The sequence below is a fragment of the Sciurus carolinensis genome, chromosome 1 (genome assembly GCF_902686445.1).
Source record: "Sciurus carolinensis chromosome 1, mSciCar1.2, whole genome shotgun sequence".
In the NCBI taxonomy this organism is placed as follows: domain Eukaryota; kingdom Metazoa; phylum Chordata; class Mammalia; order Rodentia; family Sciuridae; genus Sciurus; species Sciurus carolinensis.
Genome location: NC_062213.1, coordinates 43,657,440 through 43,675,899, shown reverse-complemented (window position 1 = coordinate 43,675,899; position 18,460 = coordinate 43,657,440). Strand labels below are relative to the sequence as shown.

Here is an 18,460-nt window from a genome sequence, read left to right as displayed (position 1 = left end):
TCAAAGAAGCACATTCTCTGGGCCTTGGAGGAAGTCATTCAGTGGTAGACCATTCTCTCATGAGGAATACGTAGTGTTATAAAGAGACTTCAAGTGCCCAGTGAAGCTGAATGGAGTGAAAATATACTTAATAGGGCTACTTCAAATTGTGAAAGAAACCAAACTTATACAACTTATATAAAAATAATATTACTAATGAACTGTATATTAAATGTTATTAATAGTAATCTTGTATAATAATAATGTCATATAGGAGAAAACATTTATTTTAAGAAATATATGCTAAAGTTGAGGTAAAATAACATCAAATACACAAATTACATTTAAAAAGTTCAGGGGGAAAAAGTATATGCATAAGGAAAGAGAAAGAAGGGCTGGGTGTGGTGTATTCAGCAGTAGATGCCTGTGCAGCATGTATGAGGATCCCTGTGTTTGATCCCCAGAACCACAAAAAAAAAAAAAAAAAAAGTGTATAAATAATGCAAAACATTGGTAAACTATTGAATTTAGGATGTTAACTGGCCTATTCTTTCAATTTCTTCATTGTAGGAAATTTTTCAAACTGAAAAGATGATGTGGAAAAATGGGGACATATTTTAACTGGAACATACCAGCTTGCACCTCACATCAGAACAGATTAGATCTAGAACAGAAAGGATGTAAAAGGTGAGTACCTTATACTATATGTCTCTCATCTCTATGTTTTTCTGTATATTGGATTTCTCCCCAGCAATCTACCATAGAGAACAAAACACTTCTCACAAAGCTTTTTTACCCTAGTTAACCTCTTTCTGAATGAGGCAGGAAAGTATCAGGAGGTTGGCAAAGGTTCCCCAGTCCAGTGAATTTACTAAATCAGAGAAGGATTAAGGGATTAAGGCTTGAGTAAATTAATTCTCTCTTCAATTTATCTTAACTCTTAATTCCCTTCTCACATTTAGCAGGGAAGTGAATGAGAAACTATTGTAGAAAAAAAAAAAAGCCCAAATCAGTAACACAGATTATATTCCAGAGTCTAAATATCATTCTCTCGTGATCGGCTACCAGCCTAGAAAAGAAGCAAGCACACATGAATCATTATCTTTCTCAGGCTTCACAGTCAAAAAGAAATCCTGGGGAAATAGGATATTCACCTAACAAAGATGGAGGAGAGAAAAGAGGAATGGAGATAAGTAAGAAAGAAAAAAGGGAGAGCAAATCAGTAAGATAGGGCAGCAATTAAATTGATAAACTCAGAGCTGTCCCTAGGTATGTTCCTAAATCAATTCCAACTCCCAAAGTCTTTCTCAACCTCACCCTGACACTAGTTACAGTTTTTGAAAAGTTCCAAGAAATACATACATGACACCACATTACTGGCCAATCAGGAAAACACAGAATTCCTTTCTGCTACAACAAGAAATGTATGAGCTCAATGTAATGAACTTTCCTCGTAGTACTGCTTTCAGAGTGTCCCAGAGATTTTGATATGTTGTGTCATCATTCTTGTTTACCTCTAAGAACTTTTTTATTTCCTCCCTGATGTCTTCTGTTATCACTGCATCATCCAATAGCATATTATTTAGTCTCCAGGTGTTGGAGTAATTTTTTTTTATCATTGATTTCTAATTGCATTGCATTATGGTCTGGTAGAATACAAGGTAATATCTCTATTTTTTTGTATTTACTAATGGCTTCTTTGTGGCATAGCATATGGTCTACTTTGGAGAAGGATCCATGAGCTGCTGACAAGAAAGTATGTTCACTCTATGATGGATGAAATACTCTATACATGTCCGTTAAGTCTATATCATTGATTGTACTATTTAGTTCTATAGTTTCTTTGTTCAGTTTTTGTTTGGAGGATCTATCCAGACACTTTACAGAAGAAGCAATACAGATGATTAAAAAATATATGAAAAAGTGTTCAATGTCTCTAGTAATTAGAGAAATGCAAATTAAAACAACTCTAAGATTTCATCTTATTCCAATTAGAATGGCTAATATAAAGAACACAAACAATAATAGATGTTGGTGTGGATGTGGAGAAAAAGGCACACTTTTACATAGCTGGTGGAGTTGCAAACTGGTGCAGTCACTCTGGAAAGCAGTGTGGAGAATCCTCAGAAAATTTTGAATGGACCCACCTTTGACCCAGTTATCCCACTCCTCAGTTAATACCCAAAGGACTTAAAATCAGCATACTACTGTGATGCAGCCAAATCAGTGTTTATGGCAGCTCAATTCACAACAGTTAGATTGTGGAACCAACCTAGATGCCTTTCAATAGATGAATGGATAAAGAAACTGTGGCATACATACACAATGGAATATTATTCAATCATAAAGAATAACATTATGGTATTTGGAGATAAATGGATGGAATTGGAGAACTTCATGCTAAGTGACATAAGCCAATCCCAAAAAACCAAAGGCTGAATGTTTTCCCTGATAAGTGGATGATGATATAGAAGGGGGTGGGGGAGTGAGAGAAGAATGGAGGAACTTTAGATTATGTAGAGGGAAATGAGAGGGAGGGATATGAAAAATGGTGGAATGAGACAGACATCATTACCCTATGTACATGTATGATTATACTAATGGTATGAATCTACATCGTACACAACCATAGAAACAAAAAGATGTATTTGTGTACAATGAATCAAAATGAAATCTGTAAAAATAAAAAAAATTTAAAAAAAGAACCCATTCATGAGTACAATTCATTAATCATCACAAAGTTCAAGAACCTCCTTCAAAAGGGTTAAATGCTTAAAGTACTTTACTGATTTGCACTGGTGTCATGAGGATGGCAGTTACCATTCTACAGTCCAACAGATGGAGTCGCTCCCAGAATCTGTCCATTCAAACAAGTGAACCACTTTAACTATATTTTTTTTTAGTTACCTGAAATATAGTATCTCTTACAGATGCAAAAAGAACCATAATCACTCTTTTAATTCAATTCAACAATGGCAGAATGAAACATGTTAAATGCTTGGTTTTCCTGCAATTATATACCTTGATAATTCTAATGTAACTGATATGAAGTTACTGCAGATTATAATAAATTAACAACTAACTCATTTCAAGTACACCTCCCTAATTTTAGTCCCATTAACATGTTTATTACAAAAAAATTTTAAATAAAATTTTATACAATTGTGATACCTGAAGCAAAGATCATATTTGACCAATAAGTTCCCTTAAAATAGTATTAAATAAAGCAATGTCATAAAGTATAAGACTTCAATTGCACGGCTACTAATGTAATCATTAAAGATAAGTTATGACAACAAAAGATCTGAATTACCAACAATCTAGTGGTATTACATCAACAGTTATCAAATAAAATACATTCATTCTTGAATAATCATTTAAATACTATAATATGACTGGTCAAATACAAACCTGATCAATAAGAAGTTCAGTCTTACCTAAAGGAGGTGAATCTAATGTTGTCACTGCAGATGCTTCAAAACATTTCCCACTGTAATTATTCCCATCATTAATTTCCCTAGTTTTTCCTTTAGTAGGCAAAAGATTTGAACTGCATACTCCAGAATCATTCTCTGCCTGAAGAAATGCATTACTTGCTACACCCTAAAAGAACCAAATACATATTTTAAGCAGAAATTGAATCTAACTTCCCATATTTTTATAATAGACTCCTAATTTTAAATGAGCTACCAGTTTCTGTATATCTACATCAAGAATAGATATTTAAGAATTAAAACCCAATTTCTATTTTTTTTAGTTGTAGATGGACACAAAACCTTTATTTTATTAATTAATTTTTATGTAGTACTGAGGATCAAACCCAGTGTCTCATACATGCTAGGCAAACACTCTACCACTGAGCTCAACCCCAGCCCCTTCTATTGGTTTGTTTTGTTTTGTTTTGTTTTGTTTTGTTTGCGGTACTGAGGATAGAACTCAGGGCCTTGTGCTTGCAAGGCAAGCACTCTACCAGTTGAGTTATCTCCCCAGCCCCCCTTCTATCATTTTTAAAACAAGTTTATGTTATCAAATCTGAAAGACATGACAGATGAAAACTATGGGTATAGCTACAGTGTATTTTAAACAACATCAGAATTTTCAAAGAAATCAAAACCTGTCATTCATATAGTCAAATGTTCTTTATCTTGATTAATTTCCCAATACTAAAATCAACATTTAAATACAATTATTTTTTAGGTGTGAAAATAGTAAATGCTAGGTTTTCCTGCAATTATATACCTTGATATTCAAATCTAACTGATGTGAGGTTATGGATGGCTCCCAGAATCTGTCCATTGTTCATTTGATTTAAATAGCCCTTACAAATATTAGAAACATACACTAAACATTTACTGAAAAGAGAGTCCTGGGATTTTCTTCAAAGTACCTGGGAAGGGAGCTCTCAAGGTAAAGATGAAATTAAGATAAGTCAAAAATCGTCAATAACTGAAGACACGCAGAGGAGGTAAGGAGATTTGCTGTACCCTATTTTCTTTACTTTTGTACATGTGTGTTTTTTATTGCTGCTGTATCAAATTACCTCAAATTTAGTACCATTAAAACTTTTTAATTATCATTTCATAGTTATATAAATCAGAACTTAAACTTAGGTCTTACTGGGCTAAAATCAGGATTATCAGCAGGGCTGTATTCATTTCTGGAAGATCAAAGGGTGAACACATTTCATTATCAAACTTCTAGAAGCCACTCGTTTTCCATGGTTTGTGGCCCTCTTCCTCATCTCTAAAGTCAACTATGTTACACCTCTCTGACCAAACACAGTCATGTTTCTTTCTCTGACCCTCTTATCTCTGTCTTCCACTTTTACAGACCTGTATTAGAGTTACTTAAATAATCCAAAATAAATTCCCCATCCCAAAGTCCTTAACATTAATCATTTCAGCAAAGTCCCTTTTGCCATGTAAGATAACATAATTTCAAATTTCATGGATTAAGACAGGAAGATTTTGGGAAGGCCATTTTTCTGCCTCCCACAGAATATGTTTGACATTTTTTAACAATAATAAGTATTCACAATAACAAAGTTGTCATATCACTATAAATATTTATCATAATAAATTCCATGGTTTGTAGTCACATTTTTTAAAAAACGACCTATCTCATAAGATGTTAAACTAAGTCAACTGATCATAAATTTAATTTTGCAACATTTTGTAATTTCAAATTTGTAAAAATATTTCAAAAGTAGTTCAAGAACTCCCATATGCCCTTTACCCAGATTCACAATTTTTCATTTTGCTCCATTTGCTTTCCTGTTTTATTCTCTTTCTGTGCATATAAGTGTGAACAAACACATGGAAGGCCTCCTTGTTGTACCTTCCACGCGAGGCAGAAGGGCAAGAAAGCACACATCCAAGAAAGAAGGGAAGGAAGCCAAGACTATCCTTTTATCAGAAACCCAATTCCACAATAACTACTCCCAAAATAACACCATCAATCCATTAATCCATTAATGAGGAACAAGACTTACAAGACCTAATCACTTCTTAAGGGTCTTACCTCTTAATACCTAATATTAGGGATTAAATGTCTATTAATCAGATTTTCATTACTGCAACAAAAAACCTGAGAAAATCAACTTAATAAAGGAAGAAAGATTTATTTAGCTTAGTTTTGGAAGTTTGAGTTCATCATAACTTGGCCTGTAGCATGTGATAGAACAAAGCTCTTACCTCAGGGCAGTTGAGCAGCAAAAATACCACAGGAAGGTGCCAGTTGAGTTCCCAATATCAATCAACTATGCAACCCCAATGACCTAACTTCCTCCAAATAGGTCCTACCTCTTAAAGGTTCTACTACCTTCCAATAATGCCACAGACTGGCAAAAAGCCTTTAGTATATGAACCTTTCAGGAATGTTTAAATTTCAAACCATAACCATGTCTAACACAAGAACTTTGGGAGACACATTCAAACCCCAAGCAATTACAAGAGACCCCACCCCAACTTATCCATGGTGTTATGCTCCAAGACCCCCAGTGAATGCCTAAAACCACAAATGATACTGAACTGTATATATACTATGGCTTTTCCTGTATACCCATACTTACAATAAAGCTCAATTTATAAATTAGGCACAATGGTGGTTTAAAGTGATTTAAAGTGGTGGTTTAAAATTATAAAAATATACTATAACAAAAGTATGTAAATGTGGTCTTCCTCTCTTACCCTCTCTCAAAATATCTTATTGTACTTTCCTCTCTTCACTTGAAGGAAGAACTTTAGGATTTCTCTTTGGCATACCCAAATTGCCTGCATCATTACTCTTGTGTTTTCAAGCCATTAAGTAAAATAAGGGCTACTTGAACACACACTGCAATTCTACAACAGTGGATCTGACACCCAAGATAGCTACTAAGTGACTAAGGTGGTGGGCAGATTCCTCCCTAAAACCTCCACAAATGAATGCAGACCTACCAAAACCTTGATCTTAACCCAATAAGATCTGTATTGCACTTTTGACCTACACACCTGTAAAATATACATGTGTATTGTTTTAAGCCACAAATTTGTAGTAATTTGTTATGGGAGCAAGAAAAAATGATATTTTGGCAATAAAAATAAATGAATTATGAACACATGCTACAACATGGATAAGCCTTGAAAATACAATAAGAGAAAAAAGTCACAAAAGGACACATGTTGTATGAGGCTCTTAATATGAAATGTTTGTAAGAGGCAAATCTGGAGACAGAAAGTAGATTAGCAGTGCCAAGGCTGGAATGTTTGTAGAAAATTGAAGAGTGACTGTTAATATGCATGAGGTTTCTTTTTGGAATGATGAAAACATTCTAAAATTGTTTACGGTAATGGTTGCACAACTCTGTAAATATAGTAAAAAACACTGAATTGTAGTAAGTGGACTGTACAGTATGTAAATTATATCTAAATAAGGCTATTTTTAAAAAGAAAGAAGCTTTATTAAAAAAATGAAAGCCTATGTTTTCTTTTTACAGTATGCCAGAACTCTTGTCTTGGTAGACGCTAACAATATACTTGGAAGACTACAGAAATTTTTTAAATGCAGAATAAAAGAAACCCAAGCAGAACAAAAAAAAAAGTCAAAAATTAGTATGCTTTTCAATAACAAAAAGACAACCATTAAAAACCAAAGGACTTAAACAGACATTTCTCCAAAAAAAGGTTAAAAAAATGATCTGTATCTCATGAAGAAAATCATCTAATTACAGCATCACTAGTAATTAGAGAAATGGAGATCAGAAGCACAATGAAATACCACTTCATATGTACCAAACTAGCTAAAATTTAAAAAAAAAAAAAATAGAAGATAACAAGTGTTCTGAAGATGTAAAAAAAAAATTGGCATTCTTATACATGCTGATAGGGAGGTAAAATGGTACCAGATTTATGAAAAACAGTTTTGTGGTTCCTCACAAAACTAGACATAGAATTACACATGACCCAGCAATTCCATTCCTAGGTATAAACCCAAAAGAACTGAACACAGAGATCAAAACTAGAAATTGATAAGCCAATGTTCATAACAGCATTATTCACAATAGATAAAAATTTAAGTAAATGCCAGAAACAGTGATACAAAGGATTATTTATATATTTTCTCTTTAAAATCATCTTATCTAAAGAAGTTTGCACTTATAATATGATAACTTTAAAAGATCAATGAAAAAAAAGAAAAATGATAAAATTATTCATTTTTATAAGAATCTCTACCCTCTCCCTTGAAGAGATTTTTATTTATGGTTATCACAAGTTCATTTTACAAACTCAACTGTATGATTCCTTTAAAACATGACATAGTTGGGCATGGTTGTGCACGCCTGTAATCCCTGTCTCAAAATTTAAAAATTCAAAAAAAAAAAAAGAGGAAGGAATGTGGCTCAGTGGGTAAGCATACAGCTTACACACATACACACAAACACGCATATCATAAATGTGCTTATATTATATATTTAAAGATATTTCTGGGCTGGGGAGATAGCTCAGTCAGTAGAGTGCCCTGGGTTCGATCCTCAGCACTACAAAAAAAAAAAAAAAAAAAAAAAAAAAGATATTTCTAAGATTCTGGGAAAATTTTTTCATAAACACTGAAAATTTCTATAAGCAGTTAAGTACTTTAAATTATATTTTTAAAAACCACATTCTTGCCAGGGGAGGTGGCTCATGCCTGTGATCCCAGCAACTAGGAAGGCTAAGGCAGCAGGATCACAAGTTCAAAACCAGCCTCAGCAATTTAGCAAGGCCCTAAGCAACTTTGTGAGACCCTGTCTCAAAATGAAAAAATAAAAAGGGTTAGGGATGTGGCTCAGTGGTTAAGCACCCTTGGGTTCAATCCCTGGTACCAAAAAAAGGAAAAACAGCCTTCTCTCTATTATGATTCTCCATAATTTTATTTTACCTCAAGTAATTTTATATCCGGATTTACTTCTGTAATCTCTTCATTCAAACTTGGATTGCTTCTTCCCGGTGGTACAAATTTTGGTTTTTTCAAGGAATTACCCTGCAACTGACTTGGTGCTGCAGATCGTCTCATTTTCAGCAGCACTGACTGACCTGAAAAATACCCAAAACAGAAATTGTCCAAGACTGATTAGAAGCACACCCAAATATAAAAATATCTCATTTTTCCCCATTTTCTTTTTTTTTATATATATACAAAAAGCAGTCTTTAATGTATAAAACTTAATGAGGGATCCAAGATAGCAGACTAGAGGGAGGCTGCATTCCTTGTCGCTCCATAACTGGGATTGCAGCAGAGGAAATACTGTTTCTCTGTGAGGAAGTTGTTGCTGCCCACCAAGCCCCTCTGTTTACCCCATTCGTCCACTCGGATCACCCACCTCTGCCAGTACATCACCTGCTTTTTGAGTGCTGATCGCTCACTGATTGCTGCCTATCATCACATTTGCCCACCTTTCACCTACCCATCACCCACCGCCCAACATCCACCCCCCCAATCCTCTGCCATTAGCCTGCAGACTGCTGCCCGCTGTTGCCTGGAAATCCCACAGGTTTGGTTACATGTGGCTGCAACCATTTGAGGATGACGGCCAGGACCTGCAGGTTTGACACCATGGAAACCGCCATCTCAGGGCGTGGCCATCTCAGTCTGGGGACTCAGGCCAGAGCCTGGAGATATATTGGGGTACCTGCAGGTCTAGCTTCACCTGAGGTCCTTCTGGTCGGTGTGGCAGTAGCTGCCATCTGGCTGCCTCTTTGCAGGGTCACTTCTTTGTTGTGAGCACCTGCCTGGTGGTCTCTCTGCAAGCTGAAAGGGCATTGAGATCTTGGAACTGAAGCAACACAGGGTATGAGGAAGCTGAAGCCCAGGTTCATCAGATTTGCAACTGCATTTGTATACGCCAGTCTGGGTCCAGCAAGCCTACAGAAAGCCAGAATCTAGGGGCAGTTCCCCAGGAAAACACAGGTGGAAGAAACTGGAGAAAACTGGGCTCTCTCCAGCTCAGTGAGTCCTGAAGTGTGCACAGACAGAAGGGGCCAGCTACAACAGGTAGGAAGACTATAAGAGGATGTGAGGGCATCTTGCTCTCAGCTCACCCACCCAACCAGTCTGGCACCCACTGGACTGGAACTAACATTAAACTTCAGACAACTCCACCTATTGGTGGACAAGGGAAGCTGAGAAAATTTTTGAAAGACAACAGAAGCAATCATTCAATCAATTTTCCACTGAGACATTCCTCCATTTTTTTTCATTTTTCACCCTCTGTCTCACACCTCTACCATCTTTGAATCCAAATATTGTTCATGCATCAAATTTATTGAGGAACGGGATATCTGAATAATATATGACAGTTTTGTTGTGTATTCCTATATTTCTACTTTAAAAAAAAAAAAAAAACTACGTATATTTTTTTCTCTCCCTAGATTCTCTTTCTCATTTCTCTCATACTAACAGTCAACTTCTATTAATTCCTCCCTCGCTCTTACTATAAATTTTTACCTGTATCTTCTCTCCCTCATAAACATCACATCTTACACTACTTCTATTCCCTCATGGTCCATCATTTGAAACGGAAAATCCTCTTAGCAAACTTACTGTTTATATTGCAGATAATAATTGAACACTTCATTTCTGTCTATTGTGACAAAACTGTAAACACCTTAATAGAAGCCATTTGGTTTAAGGTGGTATATTGTTTGCATTGGGTGCTGTTAATATTGTTCTCCCCCTTAAAGGCGAGGTACTGGAAACCTTTAGGGACACTAAAAGACTACAGGGTAGAGTCTGTACTGCCTCAGCTCCATACCACTAGATGAGAAGACACACAAACAACATGAAAAAATAAGGGAACAAAGTGCCTCAAACAAACCAAGATGTGGCTGAGGATGTAGCTCAGTTGGTAGAGTGCTTGCCTCACAAGCATAAGGCCCTGGGTTCAATTCCCAGCACAAAAAAAAACAAGATTCTCCAACAATAGAATCCATAGACAACACAGTAGAAGAAATGTCAGAGATAAGGATAGAATTTTAAAGGTTGAAGAGAAAAAAATCAAATTACATACAGGGGGAAACGAATTCAGATCTCAGCTGATTTCTCAACCCAGACCCTCAATACCAGGAAGTCCTGGAATAACATATATCAAACTCTAAAGCAAAATGAATGCCAACCGAGAATCTTATATCCAGCAAAATTAAGCTTCAGATTTGAAGATGATATAAAAACCTTTCATGATAAACAAGTTAAAAGAATTCACAACTAGAAAGGCTGTTCAATTCTCAGCAAAATATTCCATGGGTTGGGGGGAGGGACAATGAAAGCCAGCAAAGGGAGGAACTACACTAAAGGAAAGGTGAATCAAAGGAGAAACTAAATCAAGTTAAAAACAAAAACTAAAGCAAAATGACGGGAATACAAATCATATCTCAATAATAACTCTGAATGTTAATGGCCTAAACTGATCAATCAAAAGACACAGTCTGGTAGATTGAATTAAGAAGAAAAAAAAGACACAATAATATGCTGTTTTCAAGAGACTCACCTCCTAGGAAAAGACATCCACAGACTGAAGATGAAAGGATGGGGAAAAAGCATATCACTCACATGGACTGCATAAACAAGCAGGGGTTTCCATTCTCATATCAGACAAAGTGGGAGATCCAAGATGGCAGACTAGAAGGAGGCTGTCTTCCTTGTCACTCTGTAACTCAGTTTTCAAGCAGAGGCTATCTGTTTCTCTGTGAGGCAGTCTTTGCTGCTTATCGATCCCCTGCTGTTTACCCCATTTGTCCACTGTAATCACTTGCAGTCTGCCAGCATATCGACTACTTTTTAAGTGCAGATTGCTCACTGACTGCCACCTATCACCCGCCACTTGCCTGTATGCCTGCCTCTTGCCTGCCCATCGACTGCCCTTCACCTACCCATCACCAACTGCCCAAGGTCCACCTGCCAATCATCCACCAGTAGCGTGTAGACTGACCGCAGACCACCAGTGGATCACCAGCTGCTCGTTGTTACCTGGAAGTCCATGGTCAGAGTACCCGCAGGTCTGGTTACACATGGCTGCTGACATTTTGAGACAACAGTCAGGACTTGCAGGACCCGCGGCCCAACCACACCCACGCCCTGAACTGCAGCTCCCCACTTGCCAAAACGTTTAAAAGCCAGTGCAGCCATCTTTGATTATCCTGGAAGCGGAAGCTCCCATCTTCAAACCAAAGTTAGTCGTAGGGGATGAAGAAGGACATTTCATACTGCTTAAAAACCATACACCAACAAGACATAACAATCATAAATATATATGCCCCAAACAATAGAGCATCTACATATATCAAACAAACCCTTCTCAATTTTAAGAAACGACACAATAATATTGGGTGACTTTAACACACCTCTCTCACCACTGGAGAGATCTTACAAACAAAAACTAAACAAAGAAACTACAGAATTAAATGATACAATCAATGTTTAGACTTAACAGACATATATAGAGTATTTCATCCATCATCGAGCAAATACACTTTCTTCTCAGTGGCACATAGATCCTTCTCTAAAATAGACCACAAGTTATGCCACAAAACAACTCACAGCAAATACAAAAAAATAGAACTACTACCCTGCACTCTATCAGATCATAATGGAATGAAACTAGAAATCAACAATAAAGTGAAAAATAGAAGCTACTCCAACACACAGAGACAAAATAGCAAGCTACTGAATGATGAATGGAAAAAAGAATAAATCAAGGAGAAAATAAAAAAACACTTAAGGGTAAATGAGAACACTGATACAACATATCAAAATCTCTGGGATGCTATGAAGGCAGTGCTAATAGGAAAGTTCATTGCATTGAGTTCATACATTAAAAGAATAAAAAGTCAACAAATAAATGACCTAACATCATATCTCAAAGCCCTAGAAAAAGAATAAATCAACCCAAAAGCAGAAGAAGACAGGAAATAATTAAAATCAGAGCTGAAATCAATGAAACTGAAACAAAAGAAACAATTCAAAAAATTGACATAATAAAAAGTTGGTTCTTAAAGAAATAAACTTGATAAACCCTTAGCTAATTAACAAAGAGAAAGAAGACTAAGAAAACTCAAATTACTAAAATTTGTGATGAAAAAGGAATTATCATGCTGGACACTACTGAAATACAGGAGATAATTAGAAACTATTTTGAAAACTTATACTCAGATAAAATACAAAATCTTGAAGACTTTGACAAATTTATAGAGATCTACCCAAACTGACCCAGGAGGACATACACAATTCAAACAGATCAATTTCAAGCAATGAAACAGAAGACGCCATCAAAAGCCTACTACGCAAGAAAAGTCCAGGACCAGATGGATTCTCATTCGAGTTCTACAAGACCTTCCAAGAAGAATTAACGCCAAAACTCCTCAAATTATTCCATGAAATAGAGAAGGAGGGAACCCTTCCAAACTCATTCTATGAGACTAGTATCACCCTGATACCAAAACCAGACAAAGATACATCAAGGAAAGAAAACTTCAGACCAATATCCCTCATGAACATAGATGCAAAAATTCTCAATAAAATACTTGGCGAATCGCATAAAAAAAGTATATTAAAAAGACAGTGCACCACAAGTGGGGTTCATCCCTGGAATGCAAGGTTGGTTCAACATCTAGAAATCAATAAAAGTAATACACCACATCAATAGACTTAAAGACAAGAATCATATGATAATCTCAACAGATGCAGAGAAAGCATTTGACAAAATACAGTACCTCTTCATGTTCAAAACACTAGAAAAACTATGGATAGTAGGAACATAGCTCAACATTGTAAAACCTATCTATGCTAAGCCCATGGCAAACATCATGCTAAGTGGAGAAAAAAATGAAATTCCCCCTAAAAACTGGAACAAAACAGGGATGCCCTCTTCCACCACTTCTAGTCAACACTGTCCTTGAAACTAGCCAAAACAATCAGACAGATGAAAGAAATTCAAGGGATATAAATGGGAAAAGAAGAACTCAAACTATCACTATTTACCAACGATGTGATTCTATAGTTAGAAAATCCATTGGCTGGGGATATAGCTCCGTTGGTAGAGTGCTTGCCTTGCAAGCACAAGGCCCTGGGTTCAATCCTCAGCACCAAAAAAAAAAAAAAGAAAAGAAAATCCAAAAAGTTCCACCAGAAAACTTCTAGAACTCATAAATGAATTCAGCAAAGTAGCAGGATATAAAATCAGTACCCATAAATCAAATGAATTTTTATACACAAATGACACATCCACTACAAGAGAAATTAGGAAAACTACCCCATTCACAATAGCCTCAAAAAATAAAATACTTAGGAATCAATCTAACAAAAGTTGAAAGACATCTATAATGAAAACTACAGAACACTAAAGAAAGAAATTGGACTGGGGATATGGCTCAGTTAGAGACCCAGAATAGTCAAGGCAATCTTTAACAAGAAGAGTGAAGCAGAAGGCATCACACTACCAGACCTTAAACTATACTACAGAGCAATAGTAACAAAAACAGCATGGTATTGGCACCAAAACAGACATGTAGACCAATGGTACAAAATAGGAGACAAAGAGACAAATCCACATAAATACAGTTATCTCATACTAGGCAAAGGTGCCAAAAATACACGTTGGAGAAAGGATAGCCTATTCAACAAATGGTGCTGGGAAAACTGGAAATCCATATGTAACAAAATGAAATTAAACCTCTCTCACCCTGCACAAAAATCAACTCAATGTGGATCAAAGACTTAGGCACTAAAACAGAGACCCTGCACCTAACAGAAGAAAAAGTAGGCCCAAATCTTCATCATATCAATTTAGGGCCTGACTTCCTTAACAAGAATCCTAAAGAGCAAGAAGTAAAATTAAGAATCAATAAATGCAGTGGGATTCAAACTAAAAGGCTTCTTCTCAGCAAAGGAAACAATCAACAATTTGAAGAGAGAGCCTACAGAATGGGAAAAAAATCTTTACCACACATACCTCAGACAGAGCACTCATCCCCAAGATATATAAAGAACTCAAAAAACTTAACACCAAAAAAACAAATAACCCAATCAATAAATGGGTTAAAAAACTGAACAGACACTTCACAGAAGAAATACAATTGACCAACAAACATGAAAAATGTTTACCATCTCTTGCAATTAGAGAAATGCAAATCAAAACTGCTCTAAGATTTCATCTCACTCCAGTCAGAATGGCAATTATTACGAATACAATCAAAAATAAGTGTTGGCAAGGATGTAGGGATAGAGGTACACTCATATATTGTTGATAGGAATGCAGACTGGTACAATCACTTTGGAAAGCATTATGGAAATTCCTCAGAAAACTTGGAATGGAACCACCATTTAAGATTATCCCATGCCTCTGCTTATACCAAAGAACTTAAAATCAGCATACTACAGTGATGCAGCCACATCAATGTTTACAGCAGCTCATTTCATGATAGGTAAACTATACAATGAGCTTAGATGCCCTTCATCAGATGAATGGATAAAGAAAATGTGGTACATATACACAATGGAATATTATTCAGCCTTAAAGAAGAATGTAATTATGGCATTTGCTGGTAAATGGATGGAGATGGAGAATATCAAGCTAAGTGAAATAAGACAAACCCAAAAAAACCAAAGGCCAAATTTTTTCTCTGATAAGTGGATGCTGATCCATAGTGGGGGGTGGGCAAGGAAGAATGAAGGATCTGTGGATTATACAAAGGGGAGTGAGGGGAGGAGTGGGGCGAGTGGGGATGGGAAGGATGGTAGATTGAGACAGACATTATTACCCCATATACAAGTATGAAAAAAATGTCTTAAATATTTATCACTGTCAAAAAATAATGACAGGAAGAGTGATGCAGGAGGTATCACTATACCAGACCTTAAACTCTACTATAGGGCAAAAGTAACAAAAACAGTTTAGTACTGGCACCAAAATAGACAGGTAGATCAATGGTACAGGATAGAAGACACAGAGACATACCCTCATAAGTACAGAAACCTTATACTAGACAAGGGTGCCAAAAACTTACAATGGAGAAAAGATAGCCTCTTCAACAAATGGTGCTGGGAAAATTGGAAATCCATATGCAGTAAAATGAAACTAAACCCCTATCTCTCACCCTGTACAAAACTCAACTCAAAATGGATCAAGGATCTAGGAGTTAGACCTGAGACCCTTCACCAAGTAGAAGAAAAAGTAGGCCCGAATCTCCATCATGTTGGCTTAGGACCAGACTTCCTTAACAAGACCCCCATAGCACAAGAAATAAAAGCAAGAATCAATAAATGGGATAGATTCAAACTAAAAAGTTTTTCTCAGCACAGGAAACAATCAATAATGTGAAAAGAGAGCCTACAGAGTGGGAGAAAATCTTTTCCACACACACTTCAGACAGAGCACTCATCTCCAAAGTTTATAAAGAACTTACAAAACTTTACACCAAAAATACAAAGAACCCAATCAATAAATGGGCTAAGGAAATGGTCAGACACTTCACAGAAGAAGATGATCAACAAATATATGAAAAAGTGCTCTTCACCCCTGGTAATTAGAGAAATGCAAATTAAAACCACCCTAAGATTTCATCTAACTCCAATTAGAATGGCTATTATCAAGAACACAAGCAATAATAAGTGTTGACGCAGATGTGGGGAAAAAGGCACACTCATACATTGCTGGTGGAGTTGCAAATTAGCACGGCCACTCTGGAAAGCTATATGGAGATTCCTCAGAAAGCTTGGAATGGATCCACCATTGACCCAACTATCCCATTTCTCGGTTTATACCCAAAGGACTTAAAAATCAGCACACTACAGAGATGCAACCACATCAATGTTCATAGCAGCTCAATTCACAATAGCTTGATTGTGGAACCAACCTAGATGTCCTTCGATTGACAAATGGATAAAGAAACTGTGGTATATATACACACTGGAATATTATTCAGTCATAAAGAATAATAATATTATGGCATTTGCTGGTAAATGGATGAAGTTGGAAAATATCATGCTAAGTGAAATAGGCCAAACCCAAAAAACCAAAGGCTGAATATTTTCTCTGATAAGTGCACGATAATATAAAACGATGGGGGTTGGGGGGGGAAGAGAAGAATGAAGGAACTTTGGATGGTGTAGAGGAAAAAGGGGTGGGAAGGGGTGGGAATGGAAAAACAGTAGAATGAAACAGACAGTATTACCCTATATACATGTATGATTACATGAATGGCATGAATATACATTGTATACAACAATATAAACAAAAAACTGTACCCCGTTTGTGTACAATGAATCAAAATGTCTGTAAAAATAAAAAAATATTTTAATTAAAAAAAAACTATATGCTCCTTATATAAAGGGATTATAGTTTACAAGTTCTTTACTGCTCCTTTCACAGTGACAGTACTCCACAAAAATATTTGTGGAACTGAATGAAATTTTATTTGGAGATGATTTTTTCATTAAAAATGTTTTTGAGAGAGGATCCAAGATGGCGGCCTAGAGGGAGACTGCACCTCCGGTCGCTCCACAACCCAGGAGTTAAGAAGGGGAGGCATTGAGAGACTCGGACTGAAGTGGAGCCACGGGTGAGTCTGCCCACTGGGTAAAGCTCAGCCCGGGTGGCAGGCCCAGATAGAGGTGGCTTATCGGAGCCGGGCAGGGCAGCTAGAGTCAGCCACAGGCAGTCCTGCGCACTCCGGCGGTGGGCCCCGCCCACACAGCCAGCTTCTCCAGGTTCTCGGAACGGAACTGGCTCCCTAGTGAGAGCCTGTCTGAACAGAGCACGCTCCGAGTCCCGGAGCCCCTGCAGTGCAGTGTACTCCTGCAAAGAACCAGCGGAGAGCCTCGATCTGCAGTCAGCCTCAGGGATAAGGGCAGGGCAGCCGGAGACCTCTTCAGGCGGCTCTGCCCACTCCGGCTGCGGGCTCTCTTCACGGGGCGATCCAAGATGGCGGCCTAGAGGGAGACTGCACCTCCGGTCGCTCCACAACCCAGGAGTTAAGAAGGGGAGGCATTGAGAGACTCGGACTGAAGTGGAGCCACGGGTGAGTCTGCCCACTGGGTAAAGCTCGGCCCGGGTGGCAGGCCCAGATAGAGGTGGCTTATCGGAGCCGGGCAGGGCAGCTAGAGTCATCCACAGGCAGTCCTGCGCACTCCGGCGGTGGGCCCCGCCCACACAGCCAGCTTCTCCAGGTTCTCGGAACGGAACTGGCCCCCTAGTGAGAGCCTGTCTGAACAGAGCACGCTCCGAGTCCCGGAGCCCCTGCAGTGCAGTGTACTCCTGCAAAGAACCAGCGGAGAGCCTCGATCTGCAGTCAGCCTCAGGGATAAGGGCAGGGCAGCCGGAGACCTCTTCAGGCGGCTCTGCCCACTCCGGCTGCGGGCTCTCTTCACGGGGCGATCCAAGATGGCGGCCTAGAGGGAGACTGCACCTCCGGTCGCTCCACAACCCAGGAGTTAAGAAGGGGAGGCATTGAGAGACTCGGACTGAAGTGGAGCCACGGGTGAGTCTGCCCACTGGGTAAAGCTCAGCCCGGGTGGCAGGCCCAGATAGAGGTGGCTTAGCAGAGCCGGGCAGGGCAGCTTGAGTCTTCCCAAGGTAGTCTTCCACACTCCGGCAGTGGGCTCTTCCCACACGGCCAGCTACACGGTGCAGGCCCACAGTGAGAGCATTTCCGCACAGAGCCAGTTCCAAAACGTGGAACCAGTAGGGGGCTAGGGGCAGTATTCTTCGAATGAGCTGCTTTATCAGATTCCTCCAAGACATCAGGCTACTGAAGGCTGGGAGGTGATACACTGGAAATCTACTGGGACACTATAAGCCAATAGTGGAAAACTGCAACATCTCAGGGTCCCACTGACAACTGACCATTATGAGAAAACAAGGGAAGAAAATGTCCCAAACAAACCTAGATACTACATCAATAAAACCCAATGACAGCACAGCAGAAGAAATGTCAGAAAGGGAGTTCAGAATGTACGTAATTAAAACGATCAG

At 38.0% G+C, this 18,460-nt stretch overlaps 1 protein-coding gene across 2 annotated transcripts in view; it reads right to left on the bottom strand.

Moving 5' to 3' along the window:
• Rad54b (RAD54 homolog B) overlaps positions 1-18,460 on the bottom strand; it is a 107,413-nt gene that overhangs the window by 76,600 nt on the left and 12,353 nt on the right. Inside the window, exons 2-3 of one of the 2 annotated variants that reach the window (XM_047529190.1) lie at positions 8,377-8,531; positions 3,417-3,582 (exon numbers count right to left, since the gene is read on the bottom strand). In XM_047529190.1, the coding sequence (XP_047385146.1) occupies positions 3,417-3,582; positions 8,377-8,511 (301 nt within the window). In that variant the 5' untranslated portion in view covers positions 8,512-8,531. Of the gene's footprint in view, positions 1-3,416; positions 3,583-8,376; positions 8,532-18,460 lie in introns of those variants that run through there. The other variant, XM_047529207.1, reaches the window with a different exon arrangement.